The following is a 26,004-nucleotide window of genomic DNA, read 5'->3' as shown; positions in this document are numbered from 1 at the left end:
TCCAAAGATGCTCATGTCCTAATCCCTACAATTTGGGGGTATAACCTATGTAATTGGGGAATCAGGCTTCAGATAAAAATTAAGATTGCTGATTAGCTGACCTTAAAATAAGGAGATTATCCCAGGGTAGCTGGACGGGCTCAATGTAATCATGAGTCCTTAAAGGTGGAAGACGAACAAGAGGAGGAGCTCAGAGTGACGTGATGGGATAGCAGAAGGACTCAACAACTGGGTTTCCAGCAGCTTTCAAGATGGAGGAAGGGGTGACAAGGCTTGGAATGCAGGCAGCCCCTACAAGCTGGAAGAGGCGAGGAGATGAACTCTGCCCCAAACCTACAGAAAGGAGAACAACCCTGCTAATGCTTTGACTTTAGGCTGCTGAGACCCATTTCAGACTTCTGACCTGCAGAACTAAGGTAATACATTTGTGTTGTTTAAGCTACTAAATTTTGTGGTAGGTTGTTAGACTGCACAGAAAACTGACACACTTCCTCCCCATTCTCCTCAGATCTGCCTGTTCTCCTCTACCCTCTTTATTACCAGGGACACACTTTTAGTCAGAGGTCGTAGCTTCCTTTAATGGGCAAGGTGTTCCCTCCCTCAACTCCAGTTTTCATGTACTGGCTTCAGTCAACTTCAGCCTTCAGAAGTCAACTTCCTGCTCATCTAGTCCTATTCCCACACCTGGAACCTCCAGCTTTAATCCCCATTCACGTTTCTATTATGTTTCTGGTCAACAGAAATGCTAATTTTGTATTGACACCTAGTTGTGTTTTATTAACTTTTTAATAGCACCGTCTTTTCTTAGTCAATCACCAGGTTTTATCTGTTGTGCTTCTAAAATGTCCACGGAATTTGCCCCTCCTTGAAATCTCCATGGACTGCTCTAGTTCAAGTGCTAAGCATCTCTTCATGATTGCATTTATTCCAATAGCTTCCTTCCTAACTGGTTTAGATGTTTCCAGGCTTTCTCATCTCACTGCCTTCTTCCAGGTATCATTATAAAATTGAAAGATGATGTTATCACTCCCCTATTAAAAAATCTTAACTAGCTCCTGTTATATTTAGAATAAAGTTTGTTTAGCAAGAACCGAGGCCATAGACCCTGGAATCAAATCGCCTGTGTTCTGAACCTTGTTTCAGCACAGATTCTAGGTCAGAGAAACCTAGGTTTGCCTCCTGGTTTTTCCATTTACTGCATGATTCAGGGCCAAGTCCTTATGCTTCTAGGAGATCATTGTAGTACTTCACTGCGTTTTGAGGGGTGTGTACTGTAATACATGTAAGGAGCTTACTACAGGAACTGGAAGTTTGTGCTCAGTCAATACTTGCTTCTATAATTGTGTAAGATAGTATTCAACATTCTTAAGATTCTGGCTCTCGATATTATTCTATTCAGACTGCCCTAACAAAATCCCAGAAATTGAGTGGTCTAAACAATAGATATTAATGTTCTCGCAGTTCTGGAAGCTGCAAGTACAAGACCAAGGTGCTGTCAGCATTGATTAATGGTAAAGCCTCTCTTCCTGGCTTAGAGAATGCTGCCTTTTTACTGTGCCCTCACATGGCCTTTTCTCTGTGTACATAGGGAGACACAGAGAGAGAGAGAGAGAGAGAGAGAGACAGAAAAGTAGAGAGAGGGAGAGACCTGGTGTTTCTTCCTCTTATTAGGACACCAGTTCTATCGGATTAGGGCCCTATTTTTATGACCTCATTTAACCTTAATTACCTCTTTAAAGGCGCGATCTCCAAATTCAGTCACATTGAGGTGAGGACTTCAACATATGAATTCAGAAGAGACACAATTCAGTCTACGGCACCCTCCTCAACCTGATATTCTTAACTCATCTCTCTCTAGTGACACAAATACCAGGCTCCTGCCACAATGGGTTATTTAATGCCTAAATGTACATCCTCCCTTTCTTCTCTAGTCAAAATTCTATCCAGTTCAAACTTCTCTGACGCCTTCTCCAGCTCAAATGCAGGAATAATTCATCTTCCACCTTTCCTCCGATGCTTCCTTGTTCAAACCATTAATATAGCTAATATAAGAATAGGATTTTTCATCGTGCATATATCTTTTACGTACTCTGTTAAATCCCATAATCACTGTATGATGTAATTCTTATTAATAAGCTTATTTTATATATGTGGCAACTGAGGCTCAAAGAAGTTATTTATTGGTACCATTAAAAAATGTGCTTTTGCTGCATCGCACGGGGAGATCAGCTCGGTGCTCTGTGACCACCTAGACGGGGGTGGGATAGGGAGGGTGGGAGGGAGTCACAAGAGGGAGAGGATATGGAGATATATGTATATGTATAGCTGATTCACTTTGTTATATAGCAGAAACTAACACACCATTGTAAAGCAATTATACTCCAATAAAGATGTTTTTTAAAATGTGCTTTTTTATGGATAATGGCACCATTCACTGATTATGAAACATTGAAAGGGGAGCAGGTTTTATGGGGAAAGATGTTTGATTTGGCACATACTGAGTTTGAAGCACCTATGACACATCCAAGTGTGCATATATTATGGACTCATCTAATATAGCTGGTTCTGGATTAATTCGCAAGTTTGGATTGGATCTTAGTTAAAATGTTAGCACACGTAAGTGATCAGTGGCAAATTAACTTCTTTTATTCTATGTGTTAGTGAAGAATAATGTTAAATTATTTGTTTACTCTTTATGCTTGCTCAACATTCTTTTCCTTCTCACTCCTTCCATATATTTAAACTTCTAAACAGCCAATTTTTTAAATCATAGAAGTTGAGCAGTATCTAAAGTAAATGGGATATTGAGATGATCAGTTAGTCCTCTCTATAGATGAAGAAAGCACAGTATGGCGAGTTAAGTGACTCATCCAAGGTCACAGTACCCAAATAAAAACTAACATTCAGTTTTCTAATTCCTATCAAAAGTCTATTCCATTATATCAGTGATTCCCAAACAGTATTCTGCAGAACATAAACTATGAGAAGCTCAGTGAACAAAATGATTCAAATGTGTCCTTTTTTTTTTAATTGGAGTATAATTGCTTTACAATGGTTAGTTTCTGCTTTATAACAAAGTGAATCAGTTATACATACACATATGTTCCCATATCTCTTCCCTCTTGCGTCTCCCTCCCTCCCACCCACCCTATCCCACCCCTCCAGGCGGTCACAAAGCACCGAGCTGATCTCCCTGTGTCATGTGGCTGCTTCCCACTAGCTATCTACCTTACGTTTGGTAGTGTGTATATGTCCATGCCTCTCTCTCGCTTTGTCACAGCTTACCCTTCCCCCTCCCCATATCCTCAAGTCCATTCTCTAGTAGGTCTGTGTCTTTATTCCTGTCTTACCCCTAGGTTCTTCATGACATTTTTTTTTCTTAAATTCCATATATATGTGTTAGCATACGGTATTTGTCTTTCTCTTTCTGACTTACTTCACTCTGTATGACAGACTCTAGGTCTATCCACCTCATTACAAATAGCTCAATTTCGTTTCTTTTTATGGCTGAGTAATATTCCATTGTATATATGTGCCACATCTTCTTTATCCATTCATCTGATAATGGACACTTAGGTGTCTTTTAACCCTGAATATAATCCCATCTCTTGTTTAACTTTATTTAACCCCGCATTTAATGATAGAACCCCTTTTCCACCAGGTATTAATGTTCGTAGGCAATGCTTTGGGAAATGACACCCTGTGTTGTACTTGAGTATGAAAATGGTGGGTTTAAAAGGAACTTGGTATGCTTGATAGGAAAATTATCCTGCTGAGATGAGGTTAGGGTCATGCAAAGGAAAGAGTTTCATTTGCTTGATAGATTTACACTGTTATTGGAAGACATAGGGCATATAAATTAAATAGTTTTATTAATAAATGAGTAGGGGATTGTCTTAGCAACCTGCCTAGAACTTATTAATCTTATTGAAGGGCAGGTTTTTTGAAAGATTGATTTCTCCTAAATAAGTGGTAGTGCAAATACACTAAATTAGGAGTCAAGGGCTTCTAGTTAGAGAATTGTTCTTTTCATGATACTTGCTAAGAACCTGGTAATGAAGCTGTTTTGCTTTTAGTTGACAGGCAAATTTGGGGAAAGACAAAAAGATAATTAAGCACAGAGTTAGTGTTTGATAATGAGTAATTAATACTGCTTCTGTGAGGTAGTAACGATGGCTAAAGAGAATTAATTATTATGGAAATCTAAGCCCAGTTTTATGGAAGTGCCCTGACTTGAATTTGAAAGAAAGAGAAATACCGCAAATAAAACTTAATGTGTGAACAGGAAACTCTGTTTTAGGATTAAAGATCTTTTATGCAACCTATGTGCATCTTAATGAGACACATCAATTTAATCAAAACCATAGATGGTCCTAAGGAAAAAAAATAATAGTATGCTAAAGTATGGAGTAAGATAAATAATCCGAAGGAAATTTACATAATTTTCAAGTCATTATAAAAAAAGAAAAAGGCTTTATTGTCCTGTACCAGAAATATATGCAACAAACTTGACTGTTTGCAATTTTTATTTTTCTAGGTAATTACTGAATAAGAACATTTTAAAAGACGATTAATTTGCATTTTTACTCTAATTTAAGCAAGTTCACGATTTAAATGCAGTAAGTAATGAATAATTAAGGAACATAAATAATTTAACATTAATCAAATATTCCTACTTAAAAATATGTCCTGCTAATTAAAAAATGCAGAACACTGCAAATAAAGACTACAATCTAAAGGTGGAAAGAACATACATATCAATGTCTACCCAAGATTTTGCCAGCTTGCCCATAGCCCGAAACTAAGAAAAAATCACAGATCAAGAAATAATTCATTTTCAAAAATATTTTGAAAGTATAGCTTTTTCTTTCTATCTATGGACAGTCAAATCTATAACTACTATCTGTATATTAATGGAAGGAAACCAAATGTGGCAAACACCTCAACTTAAGAGTTCTGCCACTTACAGGATCTATCAACATTGACCCTTCTCTGTCTTTCAGGAAGTGAAATAATTATGCAAATTGTAAATCACCCATGCAAATATTAAATATTTAATTGGACCAGTCAATGGTACTTCCCCTGGTTCCCTCACTTACTGAAAGATAGTGAATTCTTAAGTTCCAATAAAGCCAAGTTTCATTCTGTCATCTAACAGGTACTGAGACCCAGGTATATTCAAGGCTCTGTATTAGGTGCCATGAATAAGACAGCTCCTTGGCTTCCATAAACATATACCGCATGAGAAGAGTAAATAATTCTTTGCAAATATAAGCAAGTTATAGATAAGGTAGAATGAAATTTCAGAAGCTACAATTTTTCCTTTAGGTTTTAATAACTGGAGAAAGCTTTACTACAAAGTGACAACTTATACTACGTCCTGAAGAATGGGTAAGATTTGGTTTGAAAAAATAGTAAGATAAAGGATATTCCGAAGGGAATAACAATTAGGAGGAAGGCTATGGGTATGGTTCAGGCACTTTGAACAGTTCCTTTTAACTACAGCAAGGGTTGCCTAAGTCGGAAATAAAGTATAAATTAGCACACCCTCTTACTTGCTACGTGAAAGAAACCCATCAGTTTGCCTTTTCGTTGTAAATTCAAAGCTCAGCCAGAATAAATTCCCTTCTTTTGAAGCAGCACAGATAGAAGTTTTCACCCAATTTAACTGAATGCTTGTCAATGATTTATAACCTGGTCTTTAGCCCACACACCCTACAGTCTAGAAAACTGTAGATGAAATTGCACTACCATTTACAGACAGGCCGCTTTGAATCTGTTTTCCTCTAAGTAGCTTTGTAATTCTGCGTTAGACACCTGGGAGAGGCATTTCCAGTGCCCATTACGCGACATTTTTCCGTTCTGTTAATAGTTGGTTTGACTTTATATGACTGAGCAAGAGGCTGACAGCCTTCAATTTATCGGCGGCTCCTCGACACAGACACAGATGTTTCCTCCCGGAGATTCAACCATCGTCTTAAAGCTCTGGTTTGGCAGAATTAATATTACACATTTTAAGGTATAGGCCATGTTTCTGGGCCCTAGGGCTTGGGCCTCAGACACCCCAGCTAAGGCCAAAGCAGCGCGGACAGGAAGGGGGTACTCCAGGTGTAGGAATGTGCCAGCGCCCACGGGACGCAACGCTTCTCCCAACACAAAAGACGCCATCGCACCACCGGGTCCTGGGACTGAGCTCACAAACCGCCAGGTGCTCGCCAAGCCGCCCTCGGCTCTTCCCAACACCGCCCCCCCACTTCCGCTTCCGGGGAGGCGCCGCCTGGCCCTCCGGCCTTGGGGGCGGTAGTGAACGAGAAGCCGGAAGTGGCCCCAGTACTTCCGGTGCGGGAAACTCCTCGCTGCGGCTCCGAGGGGGCTTGACAGGCTCGGTCCCTGCAAGTAGGTCTCTCTCCTGTTGCCTTCCTTGCGTCTAACCTTCCAGCTCGTTTGCCGCTGCCGTCCCGCCACGCCGGTCTCCGAAGCCGCCCCTTCCCCATGTGCCGGGGCAGGAGTCCGGAAAGCCAAGACCCGCTCGCCGGTACCCCATCATGTCCGAACTGACTAAAGAGCTGATGGAGCTGGTGTGGGGCGCCAAGAGCAGCCCCGGTCTCTCTGACACCATCTTCTGCCGCTGGACGCAAGGTACCCTGGCTGGACTCTGGCTTCCGGCCGCCGCTCCCTTTAGCCCCGCGAGAGTCGAGCCGTGACGCCTCTCGCGGCACCCCGCTCGCGTGCCCCGCACTCCGTCCCGGTTCCCCTGCTCAGCCCAGAAACGGGACTTCTAGAAAAGCCCTCCCTGCCTTGAGGGTTAGAGGCTAAGTAGGGGAACGGTGCCAGCGGGCCGCCAAAGACCCGAGGCGCCCCTGCCACTCCCTGGGCTGCCTTTGGGTTGGAGAGGAGGAGGGGGCGGCTGCCGGGCTGCAGCGGGTGACACTGAAGGTGTGTCCTGTGCCCCGGCGTCCGTTCCTCCAGCAGGGCTCCGGCCGCCTGGATCTTTACCCGCTAACGAGTCTGGTCGTTCGGTCTCATTTTGGAGAGAGGGAAGTCCACGTGAAAGTCGCAGTGGTTAATTCCAGAAAGCGATTGTGTTGCTTGTATTTCAGTTAGGCATGGTTAGGCGTGGTACTCGGTGCAGAAATGTAATGTTGCGGCTGCAGAGTGTTTGTTCCCTTGACCCGAAGTGTCCCCGGTTTTGAGGTGGGATCTGTTCCATTTCAAAGGAATATGGTCCATAGGACTTCCTGGGCCGATCTAATTAATTACCCAGACAGTCTTTTGAGTTATATAAGAAGTTTTGTTAATACTGCGAGTAATTGTGAAATGAAAAAACACCATCTATTTATATTTATTAGTGATCATCCCTAACTCGTAAGTTTCAGTATTAAAACACAACGAGCATATTACTTTCAGGTGACTTAAAAGGGACAACGGTGAGGTTGAGGTTAAGAGCATAGTGTTTGGAGTCAGGAGGATGAGTAATGGACGTATGTAAAACATCCCAAGCACACAAATAATAGCTAGTTAGTACTATTACTAAAACATTTTGTTATTAAAATATTTATTTAGAAAATACCGATTCTCAGAGGGTTTGGGGGAAGTTTAGCATAGTAAACCTAAGCCTTACTTCGTACTGTGTATTTAGTAACAAAAGTTCAGGGTTTAAGTAATCCCTTCCTTCCTCCCAGATACTGGTAAAAGCTGGTAAAATTAGAATCGTAATATATTACAGCCAGGTCGGTTATTTAGTTCATTACTCTTGTTCTGAAGATGAGAAAAATGAGTTGTGAAGGGTTAAATGACCAGGCCAAAGATGCACAAATTGATAGAACTGGGAACAAATTCCAACTCTCCCATTTCCTATTCAGCTGTCTTTGTTGTTTTCCTTTGTGTGGCTCAACCAGGCATGTAATTAGTTTGGCTTTTTTTTTTTACAGATTTAATTATGTCGCTTAACTAATATTTTCTGAAATGTTGGACATCCACATTTGCAGATTTTAAAATTTATTTTCCAGTTTGTCTTACTTATCCTAATAGTGAACAGCCCTAAAGTACGCAAGACTGTGAAGGATTGAGAAAAGTTTTTCTTCCTGTTAACTAATTAGTAATACAACACAGAATAAGGTGATATTCAGCCTCATTTATTTTAGTACTGTGATGCGGAGGCAAGGAGAATTCAGAGAGGCAGTTCTAATAATGGTTAAGAACAGGCTTTGGAATAGGCATACTTGGGTTCTAGGTTCAAGGTTTTTAGCTTACTTAAGCCTCAGTTTCCTTCTCTGTAGAGTGCAGATAATAGTAGTGCCAATCTTACAGGGTTGTTGTGAGGATTAAAGGCAGGTGAATTCGTTTAGGCACTTAGCACAATATCTGACATGGAGTAAATGCTCAGAAAAGGATAGCTTGATTTAAAAAGTGTTTAATTGTAAACCAAGCCGAAGATCGCTCTCTGGCCATGCCCTGACAGTTGCAAGAAGTTATTGTTAATTTGATGGATAATCACTAAAAGAGAACTTCGTAATGACATATGAGAATGCTCTGCCACCTTGTAGTCATACAGAAGTTCCTTTACAAGATTTGTTCAATCAATACCATTTCAAAATAAAGGATTATTGCTCTACAGAGAGTGCGGTTATATTGTGGCTGTGTAATTCTTCAAGGTCTTAAAGTGATCATGATTTTTAAGGCAACCAAATATGTACTTTTAAGTTGTCACCTCTGACTCAGAGGGATGTTGTCATCGATCTTGCTGTGTTAACTTTGTATTCATTTATCCATTCTTAGAGGAGGCAGAGACCATTGCTGACGATTGCTGTGGCCGTGACTTGGGATTGTGGGAACGGGCACAGGACACTGCTTTGGTGCGCTTGCCTTACTGCGTTCGTACTGTGACATCAGCTTTGTCTTTATTTCATCATCTATCTGTGCTTTGAATTGACAGCTGTAATCTCATTAGTCTTTTGGAAGCAAGTTATGGGTGTGAGGTGTTTGGGGTAAAGAGAGATAGAACTATGTCCAGGGATATTCCATTTATTGATTGGTCATGTTAAATGGTCATGTTAATTGGTCGTGTTAAATTCCTTTGATATGTTAAACAGCTGCAGCAGTTGGGATTTTTGTTTGTTTTTCTCTCTCTTTTAATGCTACGGCAGTTTTAGATAATAGGTTAAAGCAGTAAGTGCAAGAGTGGCACATAATATTTTTTTGTTTGTTTAAAATTCATTTGACAGTTTTAGATAATTCTCTTCTCTCTTTTCTTAAGAGAAGAAAAAAATAGGGTTTTGGTTTTGGTTTTTTTTTTTTTTAACAGTTTTTAGTTTAAAGGCAATAAGTCACATTATTTAAAGCTTTGAAGTTGTTTTGTTTTTTAACTTGGAAATTTACTCCCTACTCCTGCCTGCTTCCCTCCTGCTCAATTGCCTATAATACTTTTTAAAGAAACGCGTATATTTTCTACCTCCTTATTTGTAAGCACATTTATCCTTCTTTCCCTTCTCCCACAAACTGACCAGTGTTCCAGACCTAGACTTGATAGGGTGGGAGGGAAGACAAATGATAAACATAATATAGCATAAGTTAAGCATATATACTAGAAGGGAGAGAAATAAGGAATTACAGGGTGAAGTAGCCTGGACGGGCCTCATTTTAAGGTGAGATTTGAGCAGACTATTGAAGTAACTGAGTTAGTCATGCAGGTATCTGAGGAGTGTTCCAGGCAGTGAGGATGGCCATCGTAAAAGACTTAATGACTTATGCAGAATACGTCTGGCTTTTTGTTCAAGGAACAGGAAGGAGGTTAGTTTGGCTGGAGAGGGAATGAGGGAACGGGACAGTGATAAAGATGGTGTAAGAAATAATATGGCCCAAATCATTAAGATTTTATAGGCCATTGTAAGAACTTTGGTTTTTCTTCTAAATGAGATGAGAGGTCATTGGAAGGTTTGGAGCAGAGGAGAGACACGACAGGACAGGTTTTTAAAGGGCTGATCTGACTGCTAAGTTTGAGGATAGACAGTAGTGTATTGAGTGAGACAGCAAGACCAAATGAGAGACAGTTGCAGTAATGCAAGGGTAAAAGACCGTGGCTTAGACCAGGATAGTAGGAAATGGTCACATTGACCTCATCCCAGCAGAGCAAAATAAGAGTCATCTAGATCTAACAAAAGTAAGTGTTAATCTTATTACAAAGGCAAACATTTTGACTTATTGAGAATTTGTTTTCTTTTCAGTACTGTTGTCTAGCCAGTGTTTGGCAAATGTTTTCTTTAAAGGGCCAGTGCCTCTATTGTCTCTGTCTCATCTCTGCCATTGCAGCAAAAGCAGCCCTGGATAATAAGGGCATGGCTGTGTTCCAAAACTGCATTTAAAAAACAGGCCAACCCTGGTCTAAATTATAAACTCTGAGAACCCATTTTTTCCTTTTCTTGGCCCCCTTCCTTCAAGTTTTAAGTTACTTCGTTGTTTCACCTAAAGATTAGCTAGAAGAGAAGCCCAATTTGTCAGTTTATAGCAGTTCAGCGGTGTTTTGGGGTGGAGATGGGGAGGGAGCTGTAGTGGATTGAAATTAGAGTTTTGGACTTTCCGGTATAGGACAATTTTTGTTATGTAATATGAAAATAAAAGATTCTAAGTAACTTTGGAAAAGTGAGGGATTAGTTAAAATATAAGCATAAATTGTATGCAGGAGTTAAAGCATTTGGATTAAAGTCCAAAAGTATGATGTCTATTATAATGTGATTTAACATTTAACCAAAGTACTAAAATGATACGCCAGTATCGTTAATTTGTCTTCCAAAGTGAAGGTAAATTAATATTGTGGGTCATATCATTTCAGAGATTTTGTTGTTGATGGAATCCTTTTTATTTCATATATAGGTTTTACTTTCTCCCACCTACCTACGTCATATGTCACCTAAAAACCAATTTTTTTAAACTCACAATTTGGAAGCTTATGTGACAAAGTTAATTTCTTGGTACTTTTGAGTACATAATGTGTTTTTCAGCTCAACGCATCTATCATAATACCTTACGTCTGTATTAGGCTTTACAGGTTTTGAAAATCTTACAGCAACCCCAAGAGGTAGCAAAAGATAAATGTATCAATAGTTATCCTCCTTTTGTAGATGAGGAAACTAAGGCTCAGTTCAGATTCCACTCAACCAGTATTATCTGACATATAGTGACAAATGAAGTCTTTCTGTGGCCTTTTGTTAACATGGAAGGCTAGAACTATAGAGGCAGTAGTTGTCAAACTGGTTTGAATAATTTAAGTCAGTCATATGAAAATAAAAGACTGGGAAATTGCAAAGAGGTTCATGACTCAGGTTTAAATTAGTTATGAGCTGTAGAACTGAGAAAGACTTCTATGTCTGTAGTGCTGTGGAATGTGATACAAAATCGTATATTTAAGATCAGATGCTTTAGATGGCCTATTTCAGATCTAATTAGGAAGACAGCCATTTTGTGATAAGTTAATTCCTCTTAAAACTAGGAAATAAGATGAATATGAGAACACTTGACAAGAAAAATAACTGTATCCTAAAAAATTCAAACTCAAGTGAAACCTTATTATAAAAGAGGGTGCCTACTTAGCATTATCCTGTTTTAGGATAGAATAATTTCCATTTGTCTAACTTTATTTCATTTTTAAGCTCTAAGAGCCTTTGTTCATTATCAAATAACACACTCAAGCATATATACTGTAATTAAACGGAATTTGGCATAAAGCAGATCTGCCTAGAATTCTCTCCCTGGGGTTTTTATCTCTAAAGTACAAAAGCGACTTATCAGAATGCATTTCCATCTAAAAGCCCCACCCATGGATCTTGAAAATTGAGTTACATTATTAGTCATTTTAAGGAAGGCAAGAATCCATTACTGAGACCTGTTTATCACATACGCTGGAAGTTTGAAAGAGCCTAGTTTCACCTCTGCACTTAGGCCCAACACCAATGACCCTTTCTTCCCAGTAGAAGAGGTAGACGAAGAGCAGAGGCCCCTTGGCTTCACCTCTTGTTTCTAGATTGGCTGTCAGATTTGGTTGTCTTGATGTGATAACCAGCACCCTCAGTTCTCATTTGTCCTTACTACATTTGCCCCATCCACCATACCTATTTCTTATCCTGCATTTTTCTTATCCTCTATTCTGTTTCTCCCACGGTGGTGGTGTGTGTTGCTGGGGAAAATTGTGGTCAGCCTCAATACACATGTAGGAATTAAACCTTAGCTGAGCCCTCAGTATTTCTCTTAGTTCTTTATCCTGTCTGCTTTTCTTATGTGTTTTGGAATTAACATTCTCCTCAATTTTCTGTGCCCTCATGGCCCCCACTCGCAATCAGCAGCATCTCCTCCCTTCCTCTTTGCCTGCATGTCTAACTTGGAAGCCTGCTAAGATTTCCTTTTTCTCAAGTTTGTTAAACTCAGGGCCCTGTTACATTCTTAAAAACGATTACAGGCTTCAATATGAAAAATAAAAAAAAAATAATGAGGCCTGTGGCATTATTTTACATTTTAAAAAATCTCTTCAGTGTCTGGTTCATAGGAAGACAGGTGGATTCTCCCACTTGCTTCTCCGTTCTGTCTTAACAATATGTTACAATATGTTGTTTCAATATGTTACAATATGTTGTTTCGGTTGAAGTATCTGCGGAAAATCCAGCTTCACACAGATGTGCAGTTGGTAATGTAGGAGTCTTGTAATAGTGTTTTCAGATAATTGTGGATATTCTTCTTTGACACTACACCAAAACTCAACAAGCGGTAGTTTCTTAGCGGTTACTTGAAATACAGAATCTGAAGCCACATCAGTGAACTTTTCGTCCTCTGTTAAATTGAAATTCATTGGTTTGTCTTGTACTTTGACTGGATCTTTTACCCATGCGTTAATTTGTAACAGCGTGCATTGGTCATTTGGAAGTTATCGGTCTGCTGGTTTATGCAGATCTTCTAAATGTTAACACATATAGTTATACCATATCAAAAGTCACATTATTTCTGATCTTGTCAGAAAAATCTCTGAGTATTGAGAAGCTGTCAAGCTACAGTGCTGGACTTGAGTTTTCCAGAAGTTTAGTTGTTACTTGAAAGCTTGAGATTTTATCACTGGCAGAAATACTGTCAAGTTATTTTCCTTGAAGTATCAGGCTCACTTCATTCACTTCTGAGAAAAAGTCTAAATAATCATAATTTGTTAGTAGCTCTTCAAAGTAAAAACAGCATTCCACAGAAAAGCTGTTAGCTCAGCTCACAGTTCAAAAAATTACACATGTGCTTTGAGAATCTGTCAATCATCGCTCAAGGTATGTAGCAGAGGTGCTTTATGGGTAGTTCCCATTTTGTCACACAGACCATTTTTTTAAAGTACATTGTATTCAGAGTCAAGATTTAATAAGATTAGCATTAGTAAGGGCTTTTTAAAGTTAAATTGGCTTTTTTGTGTGTTTGAGAGCATATTGTGGTGTTTCCTAGTACAGTGACTGCTGGTACAGCTTAATGTCACCTAATGTGTGCTAAGGCACCAGTAATGTAACCTGCTGTTCATTTTGTACCCTCGCTGTGAATATCAACACAGTGAAAAGGGCAAATATGTTAGTATTATAATAAAAATGATTTTCACCTCTAGCAGGTCCCCTAAAGGGTCTCTGGAACTTCCCGGGGTCTGTAGGCCACACCTTGAGAACCTATCTTTATTCAGTCCACGACCACCACCACCACACCACACTGTCTCAGTTCTTTCAGGACTTGGAGTCCTTAAACTCTCTCTTTCCCATTTAATCACTCTTTTCCTTCTTTTAAACTCATGCCCTTCCCTCTGTAAAATAATAATTCTTTATCCAACTACCCTTCAAGCCATCATCCTTTTCCCCTTCACTTGTTTAACAAATAGTTTGCCTTTTCTCTTTCTCCTTGTATTCTGAATCACGCCTCAGCCCTTTAAAATTTGGCTGCCCTTCCCAGCATTCTAAATTTCTTTTTTTAGTATTCCCAGTGACATGCTTAATCCAGTATTTTCATTTAATGTTTTTATTCCACTCGGCATTTGTAACAGGTGACTGCTGATTTTCTTTCTAGGACCTCAGTGTGTTTTTTTCTCTTACCTTTCAAGTCTTTGTCAATCTCCTTTGCTGCTTCAGCGTCTGCTCACTTTTTTTTTTTTTTTTTTAAATTTTAACCGGCTTCATTATCTGTGTTCTACATGTTCTCATTCACTTTAACTGCCATGTTTAAGGTGATTCAACTTGCTATCTCTAATCCTAAACCCTGCCCTGGGCTCCAGACCCATGTTTCCCCAACCAAATTGTTGTTTCACATTTTAGAGACTGAATTTAGAAACAAACATCCCCATTATCTTCACTCCCAAAACTTCAGCAAGCATTTATTATTAACTATATAGCATACTAGGAAAACAGTTAATAGAGCAGGCAAGATACTTGTAAGGCAAGACAAACAAGTGAACAATCATATAATTACAGATGATGATAAGTACTGGTTGTGCTGAGGGATGGTGGGAAAGATCTACTTAGATAGACCTATCAGGGAATATCTCTCTGAGGAGTTAATACCTAAACTGGGTCTTTAAGGATGAGAAGGATTCAGCTGTATGACAAGAGAAGGAAAAAGAGCATTTCGTGCAGAGGGAACAGCAAGCATCAAGCCCCAGGTAAAGACCTTGGGATGTTCTGAGGGCCTAAGATCACTGTAGATGATGAAGGTAAGAGTGAACTGAGGGAAGGTGGGTTGATAGATCGTACAGTGTCTCTTAGGCCATGAAAAGGAGTTTTATTGCAATTGCAATGAGAAGCCATTGCAGGCTGTGACAAAACCTGATGTCTGTTTCTAAAATACTTCTCTGGTAACTATGGTGAATAGATAAGGGGTGGGGTGGGAGTGGGAATGTGGGCAGAATGGGGGGACCTGGTTGGAAACTCTTAACAGTGTTCTAAGTGAAAGATGATGGTGGTTTGAACCTGAAGGTGGACTAGAAATGGGGTAGAGATATGTTTTGGGTCCTTGAACCAAGAGGACCTTACCTTAAGGTGAAGCCTTAAAGATAAGTCCGATTTTTTCAGAGAAAGTGTTAGCAAGTGTTTCATGCGGAGGGAACAACATGTTCAAAGTGTAAGAAACCAGAGAGAAAATGGATATTTGAGGGCCTGGAAGAAGTTCAGCATGCCTAGAGCCTAAAGAAGGAGAGTGGCAAAGGATGAGGGAGGAGATATAGGCAGAAGCTGGACCATGCAAAACCATGTTGAGGAATTTGGATTCTGTCTGTGTCTGGAGTTCTCATCTGAGCTCTATTGGGATTATCACCCATAATGGAAACCTTGTGAGTAGATGAGTTACACAGGGAGAATGCAAAGAAAAAAGATTCTAAAGCCAAGACCTGAGGAACATTAGCATTTAGAAGGAATTGACCACCGCTCATACTGAGAAGAATCAGAAAAGGAAAATTTGGAACAAGATGTACCACTAGAGCCAAGGGCCAAAAGATTTTCAGAAGTCAGTGGTCAGCATTTCAGATGATTCTCTGTGAGATTCATCTGAAATAAGAAAGACTTGAGAAATAGCCTGTCTGGTCATTGATGAATTTGGTGAGAATGAGTTTGGTGCAGTCACAGGTTGAAAACCAAATTATTGTGGGTTGGGTAAATTAGGAGGTAAGGAAATTGAGACAGTGCATGTAGACAGTTAGGTGGGCTTTGAGAGAGTGGTGTTTGGAGTTTTGGGTGGAAGGTGGTGGTTGTTGTTTCTATGGTCAAATGATTTTTTAAATTAAGACTTTACTTTTTAGAACAATCTTAGGTTCACAGCAAAACTGTGGGCAAGATACAGAGATTTCCCACATACCTCCTGCTCCCTCAACATGCACAGCCCCCCACCCCACTGTCAGTGTCCCCCACCAGAGTAGTACGTTGGTTGTTACAGTGTTGAACCTGCGTGGACTCATCATTATCACCCAAAGTCCACAGTTTTCATTCTTGGTGTGGCACATCCTGTGGGTCGAGACAAATGTGTAATGGAATGTATCCATCATCATAAGATCAGAGTATTTTCACTGCCCTAAAAATCCTCTGTGCCTTGTCTGTTCAACCCTTCACCCACTCCCCTCCTCTTGGCAGCCACTGATCTTCTTACTGTCTGCATAGTTTTGCCTTTTTCAGACTGTCATATGGTTAGAATCATATGGTATGTAGCCTTTTCAGATTGGTTTCTTTCACTTAGTAATATGTAATTAAGGTTCCTCCATGTCTTTTCACAACTTGCAAGCTAATATTTTTTAAATGCTGAATAATATGTACTATTTATCCATTCACCTACTGAAGGACATCTTGGCTGCTTGCAAGTTTTGGCAATTAGGAATAAAGGTGCAGTAAACAATGTGTGCAGGTTTTTGTGTGTGGACATAAGTTTTCAACTCCTTTGGGTAAATACCAAGGACCTTTTGGTAGAATCTTGAAGAGAATTTTTTTTTGTTTTTAAATATGTGAGATACATTTAAATACTGTTTGAAAGAGAGATTGAAGGGTAAAGAGAGAGGAGGTGGGATGGAATGGGAAGCTTCATACTGTTTCTTATCTGTCCTGCTATCTAGTGTCTCAAGCTAGAAACGTCAGTCAGTTCTAATTTCTTATGTCCCAAGCCTTTCCCCACTTGCACATATTCATCAAATATTAATTTTTACCTTAGAAATACTGTTTGGATATAGTGTCTTCCCTCCACACTTAAGTTTCTTTTATTAGTTTGGCACTGTATAGGTGTGTTGAAACGGCCTCTTCCCCATTCTGGTCCTTTAAAAAAGAAAAAAATACCAGTATGATTGTATTACTCCTTTAATTAGTACTTGTCATGGTGTGGCCCTTCTCAGTATTAACATCCTGTCAGCTCTCCCTCCTCCCCTTTCCCATCTCTCCCGTGTGCCTCCATACTGCCCTTTGGCTGCATTAACGTTCCCTCTGATCCATAAACTTGTCCTGCTCTTACGAAACCTCTTTCCTTTAATAAAGGTATTTTCTTTACCTGAAAGTCATTCTGCCACCCTTGCCTCTCTGATAAATTTCTGTTCAAGGTCAGCCTTAAAGTTAGCTGGTATGACTTGACTCAGATCAAGTCACTACTTTGTGTATCCTCAACACTTCATACTTCTGTTATAACATTCGTTTATCCCTTCATCTTAGTAATTATTTGTTCAGATGTCTGTCTTCACCTGGACTGTTGGCTTCTCCAGACTAGGGACTTTGTCGTTCACGTCATTTATATATCGTAGATGCTTGGTATAGTATCTCAGGGTCATTAAATGTTTGTTAAATAAATGTAAGAATTATGACCATTAGTGAAATTTCACACATTCCTAACATGTTGGAATTGGAAGTGATCATTTTAAAGCTAAGTATGAGGCCTAGGGAGGTGAAATGATTTCCTGAAGCTTATACAGATAGTAACTCACTTCTCCTGACTTCCGGCCCCAAGCTCTCTGCAGTGTGCCGGTGCTCTCTGCAGGAACTTGTACTAGATACTCAGTCAGTGCTAGTTGGGTAGTGTTTAAATTAAGATAGAACCAATATGGCCACATGCACTGTATATGATGTTCTTTAATTTTTAGCTTAGAGAATGTGACTCAAAGATTGAAACTAAAAAAGATACTTTCTGAAAAGGGTCCTAAAATATCTGTTTAAATTCAGTATGTAGACTGTCAAGTCTTCCTTTCAGTAAATTATTTAAAAATCAGATTTAGTGTCCTTTTACTGAAGGCCACACTTTATCTCTCTGGTCCACTTAGTGGGGTCCCTGGATGCAAAATTGTGTGTGTGTGTGTGTGTGTGTGTGTGTGTGTGTGTGTGTGTTTATGTGCATTTGGCAGGGAGCCTAGGTTCCATATCTTTTTTCAAAGAGCTCCTTTATCCTCCAAAAGGTTAAGAACCACTGCACTTGACTGACTTGAGGATATTTTGCTGTTGTGATAAGTGATCTTTCTCAAAGCAAAGTACATTAAAAATTCTTTTAGCTACTACTTGAATTACATTTTTAATCTTTGCTACTTGCTTTCATTTTTAGGGTTTGTGTTTAGTGAATCAGAGGGATCTGCATTAGAACAGTTTGAAGGTGGCCCCTGTGCTGTTATTGCACCCGTTCAGGTAACATAGACTGCTACTTTACCAACTCCTTTGAGGGACGTGTTCGAACGTTTCATGCTTTACTTTCTGTTTTCTAATACCTGTACTCTGTAATCATGAGGCATGATCAGTTACCTCTTAACTTTTGTTCTTGTCAATTGCTTTAAATATCCAAAATAAAAATGATTTCAGAACATGAGTAGGTTACACAGCAGTAGCCATTTGGCTCTCTTTATTTTCAAGAAAACATAGTAGGTGTTCTCTGACTTTCAGAAAATTTGGAGTTAATGATCATGGCATCTTTCTTATACAGTGATCTGTTGAGTAATAACATTTTATGCCAAAGATAGTGACACCGTAGCAGTGGTACTATTTACATTTGTTCTATCTTTAAAAACGGTTTTTCTAAAAAGTTGAAGATGCATTAATATTTTCATGACCTAAAACTTCATTAAATTTTAAAATAAGTTGACAGTATATACTGTTTTAGGCTCTAGCTTTGGTCTTTAAAATAAAATTAGTAGCAACCAATTTCAAACAGAATCCCCAAAATAAAAAAAAGGTTTTTTCTTTGGGCAAAAGGTAGAGTGAATCTCAATGTATGTATTTGATTTTGAATCTTTTTGTGTTGCATTGTTTGAAATTCAGAGGCTGATTTGCTATAAACCATTACGTTATTAAAATGGAGAATTGAATTTTCAGTTTGCTATAATATTTACAATGTCTGAACAGGAGTATAACTTTAGAACTGTTATAAAAGAAGCTTGAATTTATTGTTTGTTTTAATCAGCACATTTTGAAAATACATATTTAATGTGGTATTTATTATTCATTGGGCATAAAGAATGCATTCCTGAACTGTTAGCTGCAAAGTAAATTTGTCTCTCAAACCTTATACTCCATACACTTACATTATTAAATTTAAAATGTATTTTCTGAAGGAGAAAAGAAGTTTTCCTTTATGGTTCATTCTAAAATGTATCCTTTGTAGGTCGTTGTTGTATTTCTTTGAAGAGTAAAGTTGATACATTTTTTTTCATTAGTAGATTTACAAAAAAAATTTAAGAAAAACTTGAATGTTTGAGCTTTGCCTGGGGATTACAGAGTATAAAGAATAAAATTTAACTATAAATTAGTTATGAGGCTGTTATTTTGAGTAATTGAGACAGATTTTGGTTGCTAGTAGGAATCTTACCTGAATTTGAAGATTACTTGTCCTGTTCATATGCATGTTAGATTATATTAACATAGACCTTCTTGGACCATAATAATAATACCCTTAGGGTCTTTATTTCAAGTCTTTGAATACAGTTAAATCAAAGTAAACCACAGCAGTTTCATGTTTATAAAATTTAGTATATTCCAAAATGGTAGTTATTTTTACAAGTGGGGTTGCTACGTAACAAGGGTTAATTGTAATGTTCAAAACCGTGATGTATCTTTGAGGTAGTAATTTAGCTTCATAGTCATATAAATGTTTTCATTCATAGAAGAATTTTGTTTATATTAATATTTCAATGTAAAAGTCAAAACTAAATTACTAAGAGTGATGAAGGGAAATGTGCGAGTCCAGATATTAAAACTTTTTAAAACTATATAAACTAGAACATGACACTTTTGCTAGAAGAATAGGCATATTGTGGAACCCGATAGATAATACAGTAGTAGACCACATTACATATAATAATTTACCAAGAATTAATGACATACCATGATAAGAAGGAATATAAATCAGTGGTGAAATAAAATGTTTACTAAGTGTCACTGATAGGACTGGTTGATAATTTGAGGGGAAAAACTGAATTTAGGTCATTTGTAGCATATACCAAGTTTATTCTTGATATAATACTTAAGCACAGAAAGCTGAAAATAATGCATTACCAACTAAGATAAAAGATGAGTTCCAGGCTCAGAAAAAAATGTGAGGTAATATTAGCAATAAATCAGTGTCTTTCTTATACAGAGAACTACAAATTGGTTAGAAAAACACTAAAACCTCAGAGGTGAAACGGGCAAGTGTATGCAGTCATGACAGGTGGTATGATGCTGGACAACCAAGGAATCGAGATGTCCAGCCTCGCTAGGAATCCAAGAAAGTACAAATAAAACTTTAACTAGATTCTATGCTTACTCTTTCTAATCTTTAGATATGAAATAATTGGCAGTGCATATAAGGGTAGGGTGACGCTGGCATACTCAGATACCTCTGTGTAGTACAAATTGGTACTTTGACCTAGAGAAGGAATTTTACGTTATAATTGGAACCATGATAATGCAGATTCTTTGATGAGAATAATTGTACTTCTGTGGATCTTTCCTAAAGAAATAATCCTTAATATGGAAAAGGTTGTATTCAAGAAGAAGCTTTTTTTAGAGCAAGTCCAGATATATTTTATATATATTTATATATATATAAAACATATATTTATATATATATTATATATTTTATAGTATAAAAAAATTGCAAACAATGTAATGCACAGTAATGTAGTTTAAACATGGACTAATGTTTAAATAAATTTTAATAGCTTGAATAGACATGTAGAGATTAAGAGTTAAAGTTATGAATTGTGTGGGAAAACAGAAAAGTGGAAAACAATCACGTACCCATTATGCTTCTCACTTAAAATAAAATTTAAAACAGGTATGAAAGGAAGACTGGAAGGAAGTATATCAAAATGCTAATGGTGGTTCTATTAGTGTTGAAATAATGGTTGTCCCATTCACCATTCCAAAGTTTTCAAGTGTAGTTATATTAGTTTTATGGCTTTTGTTATTGGGTGGGTGGGGGGGAATCAGAAGCACTTGGTTGTAGTATTTGTAGATTTTATTTCAACGTGAATATTACAGAACGTTACTTATTTTTTTTTAAAATACTTTGAATTGATTGCTTATTAGGTACCAGGTACTGTGCTAAGTGTATTAATAGTTTATCTCATATAATCCTCACTACAACCTTTTAAAGTTTGTGCTATTATTATTTTTAATTAGTAAAGTAATGAAACCAGGATTCAAATCTAGGTCTGTCTGACTATAAGCAGTCCTCTTATCTGAATACTACTGTTTTCAAACACCTGTGAGTAAGAATCACCATAGTAACCTCTTTTTTCTTGAATCTGCCCCCTAGAGATAAAATAGGTGGAGTGTCAGAATCTGTCTTTTAAATAAACAAGTCAGGTGGCTAGGATGCAAATAGTCCTTGAGCTACACTTTGAGAAGGAAACACTGTTACACACTGAACTGTTATCTATCAAATCACCAATGTAACATAGTTGGCTCACTTAAGGAAAGGTTAGACATGAGTTTGTTTTTTCTTTGGAATCTTAAAGCTTTATGAGTTAAACCAGGAAGTTAGGACTCCTTATAACAAAGTGATGACCCACACCTTGGTCATCTTGTGTCATAAATCAGAGCTAGGAGAACAGAACCACTTTTGTATTTAGATTTCTTTTCCTCTAAGGAATCAAAGAGAAATACAGATTTTTTCCTGGTCTAAAGGGCCTTCACTCTGTGAATGGAGCAGTAAATTTCTTTAATTTTCCAGTTATGTGGTTATTATTTTGAGTCAATTTTTCTCTTTGACAGAAAATATGTATTATAAAGGAGGAAGAATTGTATGGATGTAGAATCAAGCTTATAGTAGTATATTCTGAGTAAGTAATTATGCTCAGTTACTGTTGAACGTGAAGGGAAGCCATTTGAAATTTTTATAGCACTATTCAAAAGATCAGAAAGGAGGTGCAAATTAGTTTTATTTTCCATTTTAAAATAAAAGAATGATGTAAGGTATGTTTATAATACATTCTAATAATTATTGCTTTAATTGTATAAAGGCATTTCTTTTGAAGAAGCTCCTGTTTTCTTCTGAGAAGTCTTCTTGGAGGGATTGCCAAGGTATGATAGCTGTCTTTTATCAACTTTTACTCCATATTCTATTTTATAGATGATCCATGCAGTATTCATTGGCAGTAATTTAGTTGAAATTATCTGTCTTAAAAAGTAAACTATGAGTGGGTTACTTTTTCCTGAGATTTACTTTTTAAATGTCTCAGAAAGTTTCATGGATGACTTCAAATTTTAAAATGTATATTTCCAAATTTGTCTTTCCTAAGAGGTATAAGACAGGATATTACACTAAGGGAAAAATCCTTTGGGGCATTTCCCTGAACTGTTAAATGATAGCATACTATAAGGACAGTCATTTATGTTTGTTTTGTCTTATTTAGCTTTGAGCAAAAAGTCAGAATTATCTTTGTATTCCTGCATCTTTTAGTATAACGCCTTACACAATTCAGATAATACCTCAAGTAATTCTGAATTAAATTGCAAATGAAGCTTTCATGGCTTCTGCAATATGATTAAGTCAGAGAACTGTATGTGCTACCTGATAAGAACAGACATTTGCATCCTGCTTGGCAGTTTACAAAGATATTTCCTTCACTTGCACAGTTTTATGTGAACTCACAGTAACCGCTGAAAGAAGGTGGGATATATTATAATTGCGGTTTTGTATATAAGGGCAAAACAGCTTCCATTCCAAACCATGCAGGTAGACTCTACTAGTGGTTGTGAACTTGAGTTAAAAGTGTCACTGTCATGTATTTTTAATTAATTAATAGCCAAAATGCAAAATAAATTTGAGGAGAGAAGAAACTATTCAAAAAATACTATTATTAACATGAAGATTTTATTAATAAAATTTATAATATTCCTTGCACAGAAATATATTCATATGGATAAAAAAATTTATGTAGCATTGTCATAAATGTCGTAAACGCTCTGGTGGCTAGAGGGTGAATGGCACAGTTCCTGTCTTTAAAGAACTTTTAATTAGGAGAGCGAGAAAGCTTGTTCCGGCATAAAATTTTACATAGGATGTGTATACATCTTATCCCCTTTGTTTGAAAGTTTCAGAGAATGGTACTACTTCTGGAGATTAATACTGCTTGAAAGGGGGAGGGTGGCTAAGGTTCAGGAAGAAATTGTGCATTTGTGCTATTTTCTGTAAATGTCTAATGCTCAAATCACTGCAATACAGTATCGGTGGTTTCTGTATTATGCAGCATAACCGCTGTGGCCTCTGCTAATGTAACGGATGGTGGTATTGTGTGTGCTGACGGTGTGTTATCTTATTATCCTTACCCCTGTGGGACTGGGAGATTAAAGACGTTAGACTAATTCAGAAATGGGGAAAAACAGAGGTCTCAGCAGGCCCATATGCTGGCCTGGTTCTACAATAAAGGAATCCTCATGGCTGAAAGGCTCCATTTGCAGCCTAAGAAAGGGGCGTTCAGTATCAGGTTATTCCACGTAGCATATTCTTTCTTCTTATGTTTAATTCTGCATTTTCCAGGATTCTTTTTCTCATTAATGGAAATATTTAACAGAGGTGACATTTTAACCCTCAAGCACATTTTTCTGAACTGTAGTTTAAGATCAGTGGTTTATGGATTTTTCCTCCACTAAAAATGCTTGATTTTCACCATTAAGTTAATGCATTCTTAATATTGTTATTTATGACAGGATTTTTTCCCCTCCAGACAACCGTTATAACTTACCATTTGGTTATTTTTAGAGGGAGAGCGGAAGGAACTCCTTTGTCACACCTTATGTGCTATTTTAGAAAGTGCTTGTTGTAGCGACTCTGGACCGTACTGCTTGGCTTCATGGTTAAGAGGAAAGACGGCTGAGGAGACTGCTGGTCTTCCTGGGAGTCCTGCACAGTCTAGTTGCCAAATGGACCATTCTTGTAAGATACACTTTGATTTCCTGAAGTAACTTCTTGTATGTTTGTTTAAATAAAACTATTGAAAATTTTAAAGGAAAAAAGCTTTAAACATTTTATAAGGTCTCTTTTTTAGCCTAAGCTTAATTCATGAGCTTTGTTAGTATTTTTCATTTCCCTTTTGATTATTTTAATTAACTAGAGGATGTTACATTGTTTATTTTTTCTTTCATTTTTGAAAAAACAGGAAATGCATCTCTAAAAATAAACTTAGGTAAAATTTCTAGTTAACTTCTGCTTGATGACAATCTCTTTTGAGCTTTGGAACTCTCGTTTAGAAAGCTTAAATAACATGTTTCTATATTCTTTCATTTCAAATACCTTAATGTTTTCTCTGGTATTGGGGAAAAAGGAGATTTTTTTTTTTTTTTTAACATTAGAAAATGTCTTAAATATCTTTAGTTGTTTCCTAAAGTAAAGAAGGGGACGTTTTTCTTCACTACATGTTGTTTCTTTTCCTCCTGAACTTTTTGGACATGGTTACTATGGATGAATTATTTTAAGATAGTTTTAATTATGAGTTTTAATTTTGCATTCATTTAAGTTTTTCATACTTTGAAGATTTCTCTTTAAGACAAATAACAGCTGTTCTCATTCACAAGAATTCTATGGTCTTTAGTATTTGAAAATTCTTACATAGTTGACCTAAAAACTGCCAAAATGAGCTAGTAAAATGGAGACTTCTGATGGTACAGAAACTAGATAAAAAGAGTTGCTTTTCTGGTTTTCTTTGCAGGAATTAACTTGCCAGTAGGTTGCTTTTGATAATTGGTAGTTCCAGGTGCTTATATTGAATAAGTGACTTAATCTACCTGTGGTGCAATCCATTAACTATCATCTCTGCGGAACTTGTTTTTAGAGAAACTAGACACCCAGTTTCTAGAAAGTAGATTTCAGTTGCTTGAGACGCACACCTGGCTTTCCTGGTGGGATTGTGAGGCACATTGCCTCCTTGAGCTGAACCATCTCTGTGATGTCAGCGCCTTCTCTCTCTCACCTTTGCAGTTACAGTGGCAGATTCTACTAATAGTGCATTTGCAAGGAAGAATTTTTAAAATTTAAACAGTTGAATGGCATTTCCTTTTCAGGCCTTTCAAACATAGCCTTTCAAAGAGAATTTAATATATTTTTAGAGTTGATAATGACAGTTGAAGAAAACAAGTATTCACAAGGTTGATAGTCAAAAAATGTGTCATTGACACTGGTTTTAAAACACTTTCCAGGTTTTACTGGCTTGCATGTAAGCATGGTTAAAAGTGTTGTTTAAGATACTAAAATTTTAATAGGAATAATTGAACTAGTTAGAAGTGGTTTTAAAGAATGTGCGCTTAAAACTGGTCTGCGTATTAATTTGTAAGAAAATAGTGAGATCTTTTCTTGTAACATTTTTCATTAGTATCCTAGTATACTGTGTGCTCCCTGGGATGTGCTGTACATTTCTGTGTTGATAGGTTAAATAGCTTTAGGTTAAATGGCCTCATGCTTCATTAACTTTGGCACTTCAGTGATTCATTTAGGTGGGCATATTATATTGAATTCCCCTCCAAAAAACATAGTTTAGTAATTTTCCAGTTTACGTTGTCTCATTTTAAAAATGGACATGAAATGAAGCTATATTTTATATTCGTTTTTAATGTGGTATAAATTTGAAAAGTTTTGGTAACTGAAAATTTGAAAATTCACCTTAGATGTTGACAATGAAATGAACTTACATTAAAATTTTTATTCCATATAACAATCTGTTTTACCTGTTCCTTCCTTTATTCCCAGCTATTTTCTTTTTCTTGTCTTATATTTTTCCACCATCCTGCCTGCTAAGCTTTTTATTTTGCTTGCCTCTTTTCTCTAAATTACTATCTTGATGTCAACTTTCATAGTATATACCCAGTAAAATGATTGAGATAATCAGGCACTGCAGAACAATTACAGTTTGGAAAAGATTAGGTAGATTTTTTATTTTATCCTGAAATTTTAAACATGAACTGTTTTCCTCCTTGTCAGTATTACATTCTGTACAAACGTTAATTTCATTGGCTTGTGTGGTGTGTAGTTTTGGCTTTTGGTAATGCACACTTGTTTGCAGTAGTGAATATTCAGGTTCAATTTCAGTTTGTT

The 26,004-nt window shown here is 37.3% G+C and overlaps 1 protein-coding gene across 4 annotated transcripts in view; it reads left to right on the top strand.

The window, feature by feature from the left end:
• Positions 1-26,004, top strand: part of MINDY3 (MINDY lysine 48 deubiquitinase 3) — a 384,131-nt gene that overhangs the window by 285,551 nt on the left and 72,576 nt on the right. For 2 of the 4 annotated variants that reach the window (XM_082845052.1, XM_082845053.1), the window contains exons 1-4: positions 6,352-6,639; positions 18,046-18,125; positions 21,938-21,998; positions 23,680-23,853. In XM_082845052.1, the coding sequence (XP_082701178.1) occupies positions 6,546-6,639; positions 18,046-18,125; positions 21,938-21,998; positions 23,680-23,853 (409 nt within the window). In that variant the 5' untranslated portion in view covers positions 6,352-6,545. Of the gene's footprint in view, positions 1-6,326; positions 6,640-18,045; positions 18,126-21,937; positions 21,999-23,679; positions 23,854-26,004 lie in introns of those variants that run through there. The other 2 variants (XM_082845054.1, XM_082845055.1) reach the window with 2 other exon arrangements.

The sequence above is a fragment of the Leucopleurus acutus genome, assembly GCF_964270905.1.
Source record: "Leucopleurus acutus genome assembly, chromosome: 1".
NCBI classification, from domain to species: domain Eukaryota; kingdom Metazoa; phylum Chordata; class Mammalia; order Artiodactyla; family Delphinidae; genus Leucopleurus; species Leucopleurus acutus.
The sequence above is the reverse complement of the archived record's forward strand: the minus strand, read 5'-3'. Positions and strand labels throughout refer to the sequence as shown.